Source organism: Acipenser ruthenus, chromosome 12 (assembly GCF_902713425.1).
Source record: "Acipenser ruthenus chromosome 12, fAciRut3.2 maternal haplotype, whole genome shotgun sequence".
In the NCBI taxonomy this organism is placed as follows: Eukaryota; Metazoa; Chordata; class Actinopteri; order Acipenseriformes; family Acipenseridae; genus Acipenser; species Acipenser ruthenus.
The window spans coordinates 8,606,330-8,612,426 of record NC_081200.1 but is presented as its reverse complement, the minus strand read 5'-3'; the positions used below and the strand labels follow the sequence as shown (position 1 = coordinate 8,612,426).

Here is a 6,097-nt window from a genome sequence, read left to right as displayed (position 1 = left end):
ATAATAATAATAATAATAATAATAAGATGAGGAAGAAAAAGTGTCTTTAAATTAATAAAGCTTACTTATTTCAGGGGTAACAACACAGCTCTAATAGCAAACACATTGGGTAATATGTAACAAAATATAGCAGTAATACAGTGGTTAAAGAAAAGGACTTGTAACCAGGAGGTCCCCGGTTCAAATCCCACCTCAGCCACTGACTCATTGTGTGACCCTGATCAAGTCACTTAACCTCCTTGTGCTCTGTCTTTCGGGTGAGACGTAATTGTAAGTGACTCTGCAGCTGATGCATAGTTCACACACCCTAGTCTCTGTAAGTTGCCTTGGATAAAGGTGTCTGCTAAATAAACAAATAATAATACTGTAAAGAGCTTCCTAGTTATAAGACGGACATTTATACAGCAGTACATGTGCTATGATGTCTGCAGGTCCAAAAACACTGCCTGGGTGAAACCACACTTTGTGTTTTATGCCGATTCTCTTTAGAAATGAAAGTAAATAAATAAATTCAGCTACAATTCAATAAGTACCCTTTCATCCAAACTCTTGTGCCCCAACAGTAGGCATAACATTGAACTGTACGCCTGTTGATTCAGATTTTCTTCCCTGGAAGCACAATTAATGTTTGCTGGTTATTAGCAATTTGACCGCAATGAACTCCACAATCTCTGGCTTTGTTTAACTTGTAAAACGTCAACTTAGTATGTCTTGCACATTTTAAGCCGATATTTTGCATGAGTGCTGAAATTACATTATCCTAATCATATTTAATCTGAACAAAATCTGGGATTGTCAGATTTACCCTGTGACCCTTTAATGCCCTGAGACATGGAGTAATGAAACTTGCGATTCCCTTGTAAATTGTCTGCTAATGTGCTCTGTCTAAGGATCTGTGTGAAGCCAAGATAATTCTATTATATCCAATAGTTACACAGTCCATTGTTGTTTCACAAGACTATACAGATATCCAGCACTAGTTTCTCTGGATGAATTTGAGTTCGTATTAGTTGAGGAATGGTCATCTATACCTCATAACAGTACATACCCCTATTAGACAAAGCATGTCTAATTAGTGCAGTCCTGGCTGCCAATAGTGGCCCTACACCCTACTGACAGTGGTATTGTAGGTGTTTCTGTGTGTTTTGTCCTGCACCCTACATACTGTGCTTTCATAACATAGTCCCTTTGTGTATCACATATACACACAGCCTGGAAACAGGTGACCGCTTCTGATGTGGTTTCTTCCTTCAATTGCCACTGTCGCAGTTGCACGTAGCTTCCACAACCTTGAGATTTCTTTCTGAACCACATTTCTTTCAGACCTTGTTATCGGTAAACACAAAACACATGACATACTTTTAAAATGATAACCTTTGTATATGTCCTCAGAGATAATTAACAAAGACCGACCTGTCCCAGTTCCTGGTGGTTAAAGAAATAGATTGTTATTTATTATTACTCTTTTTGTATGCTATCCTGATATTTAAAGTTTAAAAAAATAATAAAAAGCTTCATCAGGACAAAGTGCAAATAGTTGACAAAATATACACATATGTTGAATTAATCAATTAAAAAAATATGAGCCAATAGCATTAACTATTATTTCCACACACTTCAAAACTTGATTTCTTCTTTTACAAAGGGGGTAATATATGAGGAATTGTTAACACACTCAGTATGCCCTTGTAGTTGTGTGGCTAGCTGAATGGAGCCGCCCAGCTAGAACAGCACTGTGTAACACGTTTAAATAGAGAGGGCACACTAACTAGTCCACCAAAAACGACTTACAACAGGGAGATGCAGCTTATATATATTACAGAATACTAATCAGGGGTTCCCATTAATCATTAGTCCTACATGTGACAGGCGCTTCCAATTCCTGCCTTTGATTAACGATATCTTCAGTTTTCTGCTTCCTCAGCTACATTTTTACACCACACGTGTGAAACTCTGGAATGATGAATATTAATAAATAACCCCGTTTTAGCTTACCTTTAAAATGCATTCCAACCTTAGATTCAGACAGCCTTAAACTCTACTCCATGTTCAATTCTTCAGTTTAATTCACCTAGTATTATTGGTCAGTCGATATCATCCACATCATTTTACCAAACGTTGCCCTTGTTTTGCGTAAACTCTCTATTCTACCACTTTCTGCGTAAACTCTTAAGACACTCGTTCTGCGGACTGCGCTTATGCTGCGTGCAACCAATAGCGTCTCAGTGACGTCCGGTAGGGAGGAGCTTATCGTCTTGCATTCATAAACGGATATTAAAGTCGCCCTACTGAATGTACAGTAAAGCACACCGTTTAGTTTCACCATGGCGGAAGAAGATGATCCGGCGCTTCGGACTCTACAGAGCCTCAGGGGGAAAATTTGTAAGTACTGTATAACTACAGCTTTTTTTTTTTTTTTTTTTTTTTTTAAATACTCCAAGTACATTTTAAACGGAAAGCTAGAAAGACGGGCGTGGCATGAGCAAAGTTGCCCCGCATTGTGCATTGCTGGGGGAGAACTAGGGAAAACACACCACCAAGCCCGATAGAGAGAAGCCACAACCGGGCCTGGCCAACTTAATAAGAACAGTTAACTGTAGTTTTGTGATTCATTAATTAATATCCAGTGGCTTCGGAATATTAAGGTTTGCATGATGTACTGTTTTTGATTTAAAAACAAAACCAAAAAAAGGTCAGGTCTTGCTGGCTGGCAGTGACATGTTCAGAGTATCTTAGCGTTTCAACTGCAGTACCGGTAGCACTAGTAGTAGCAGCTAATTTGAGTGTCTGTGTTTCTCAGTCAGTTAGGCATATGTAATGATAGCATATTTTTTATTATAATTAATGTTCATTTCTGTGTATCTAATATTGTTTTCCTCTCAAACATATTATTCAGATTTTGTTGAACGAATCTTGCGAAACTTGTCAGGAAATTGGCTCATTTGTACTAGATACTGAAACTAGTTGCGGTAAAGACATTTCTGTTTGTTAAACTGAAGATTGAAGAATGAATTAACCAGGCACCTTAGCAAGCCCTGGTAGATAAGACTAGTATCTGAATTTATCGTTTCATGCTTGCAGTTGCAATATTTGTGCACCTACTGTACTTTTTATACTGAGGCAGGATGTTGTGGCTTCCTGGTAGCTCTCAATATTCAATAACACAATGTCAAACAACAACAAAAAAGGCATTCTCTTTACAGGTAAGGAAGCATGCAAAACGATGTTTACCATACAAGATAATAATTACGGTCTTCAGTTTTTGTGTCCCTGTAATTCAGAAAAGCAGTTGATTGTTGGTTTAAAGTACAGTACAAAGTACTTTAATAAATACTATCGGCAACGTGTTAAATTATAATGACATTTTCAGTAATCGATTATTGGCCAAAATGTTCAAGACAATCACTAAAATTTTATTCTAAACCCCATAAATTCTGACTTCATCCCAAGTTACTGTACTGTAGTTGTCCCTTTCTCGCACACATCGTTTATTTTGTTTGGTTTTTTGTGTGCTGTCTATTTTAAGTAAAACCAGAGGAGAGAGTAAATTTCTTGTGTTTTAACTGCTTGTCAAAAACACTGTATCGTGTATAAAACTACTATAGGTAATCATTTTCCTGTAAATAATGGAGACACAAATGATGATGATATTGCAATAATAAAATGTTCCAACCATAGCCAGATAGATATGTATTAGAATTAGGCCCAGTGTTGTGTGTATTCAGGGATAAAGGGCCTGGAATATGGAAAGTGGCATACCAGGAGCACCATGGCTAATGCAGTTGTGTGCAGATTTGGTTATTGTTTACTGATGGGATGGATTTCTGTCTTATAGAAAAACATTTGGATAAACTTGACTTTTCAAGACAATCTGCATCTGGCTTTGAGAACCCATTCAGTGTAGATCATTTTAACCCTAATCAGAGTGCAAAGTGCAAACCATTTGATTTCTTCTGGCTAGATAGTTTTTTTTATATATATATACATTGCCAGTTGCCACATAGGACTCTTTCAGCAAGCACAGTTTGAGATTTAAACGGTATGCAGTGGTGGCAATCATACAGAGATGTTCTTAAATGACAGTGATGGGTATCAGAATTTAGTTGAACATTTCCTTTAGTAAATCTGAGCGGGTGAATTTATGAAATTAAACATAAGCATACTGCAGCCTAGCTTTAGCCAAGAATTAGAAATGAAAAACGGAGTGGAGATACTGTATAGGGAGAGATTCACTCAGCAGAAGTGCAACTTTTTCTAAACAGAAAAACAAACTGGTAATGTCACAAATGAAACCAGAAATAGCAAGGCTGTACTGTGCAGTGCATAGTGGACCTTTAATTAACAAAAAAAATAGTGATTTAAAGCTTGCAACATAACCAGTTGTTTTTTTCATTTAGAAAATAATGGATTATGTGAAACTGAGAAATATTTTTGTTGTAAAGTGACCCTTTGGTAGTAGATCTGTATTTACAGTACTTAGCTGATCCATATTTGTAACTTGGTTCTTGTATCTTTGCACTTGGCTTTTTTTGTACATGTGCAATGTTTTGTTCTAATGATGATTCACTGGATGCATGTCAAGACGTAAAGGGATCCAAATGTAATGGAAAGAAAACAGTTCATAATTCATTTAACCCTCCTATGCGTATTTCAACCTCCTGTGTTTACTTTATTTCTTTTTTTTTTTTTTTTCAAAAGAAATTGTAAAGAAAATAAAACAGCAAACATTTTAGCTTTTTTTCCTGAGAAGACTTAAGTTAATGGTAAAAAAAAAAAAAAAAAAATCACTTTAACCTTTCTCGTCATTAACACAGTAGAGTAGCTCGTTGCAAAAGAGAAGTGACCATGTCATTCTTCCTGCTTGTTTCTGATGTGCCTGAACTGCAGTGGGTGACTATACTGTAACGTGACAGTTCAGTTCATTAAAACTAAACATGAGTTAATGAAACACTGGTAGTAAGTGATAAGATGTGAAAAAATCCAGAGTGAAATATATCAACTTTAAAGAGAGCATGCAAGTTTATAACACAGTATTGAATTTAAATGAGGACTTGAATTAAGAGAAAGATATGATAGAAAAAAAGGTAATTGTGTCAAAGGGAATAGACTTTCAAAGCAATTAACCACACAGGTTTTATTTTTCAGAAAACACATCTAAAGTCTAAAAAGAATATAATATATATATATATATATATATATATATATATATATATATATATATATATATATATATATATATATATAAATGAAAGTGTAGGGTTAATATTTACATTTGAACCTGTATTGGTGAGCGTTTCCCAATAAACAGTTATGTTTTGATTCTGTGAGCTACAGCAGGGCTTCCAGGTCACTTTTGAATCCACCTGCAAGGGTAGGAATGTGTCTCCTTACTGTAGCTCACAATGTGACACTGACAAAGAGTTCACGAGAGGAGGCTGAGTGAACATAAAGGCATTTCAAGTTCTGTTTTGAAGCTATTTTAAGGAAATGTACACAAACATGGTCTGGTTCCCAATCGATTAAGTGTGGCTGAATGTTGTGAACAGTCACCTATGAGTCCTACTTTATCATTACATTGAAAATGGTTGTGGTTGCTCTCCCTATGGTTTTCCATCAATGAGTAAGATAAGGTTTTATTACCCAAGAGCCAATAACAACTACGGTCAGCTACACAGATAGATAGTTATAAGGGCTGGGAAATAGCCTGAGTAAACAGATAGTGAGAATCAATCAGCAAACTATCACTGTTTCACCAGCTCTTGTATTCTAGCACCTTAAGGCAATTGATGATCCCATACTGTGGTAAAAGAGATGTCACACTGCCGATACAAATGGATGCAATGCTTGCTTCTGATCATTTATTTGTTCTCCACTTTTATTTAGTTTGTATTAATCAACCAAGCTGTTACCACATTGGCAGCATAGCAGGACTAAGCTCCTGTGCAGTATATCTTATTAGTATGGAGGTACTGTAGGTTAAATTGGCTTCTTCTGAGTAAAAGTGAAAATAAAGTTACAGTAAATTATATGCAGAAAAATGATAACGAACTTGGGAGAATGTTTAGCTAAAGAGAATTATTTTGGTTATGTTACTGCT

General features: G+C 36.0%; 1 protein-coding gene across 2 annotated transcripts in view; it reads left to right on the top strand.

Moving 5' to 3' along the window:
- The first annotated feature begins 2,250 nt into the window (after positions 1 to 2,250).
- The window catches only part of LOC117417435 (ras GTPase-activating protein 2-like), a 51,579-nt gene continuing 47,732 nt past the window's right edge, over positions 2,251 to 6,097 (top strand). The window contains exon 1 of one of the 2 annotated variants that reach the window (XM_034029586.3): positions 2,251 to 2,382. In XM_034029586.3, the coding sequence (XP_033885477.1) occupies positions 2,325 to 2,382 (58 nt within the window). In that variant the 5' untranslated portion in view covers positions 2,251 to 2,324. Of the gene's footprint in view, positions 2,383 to 2,534; positions 2,646 to 6,097 lie in introns of those variants that run through there. The other variant, XM_059034473.1, reaches the window with a different exon arrangement.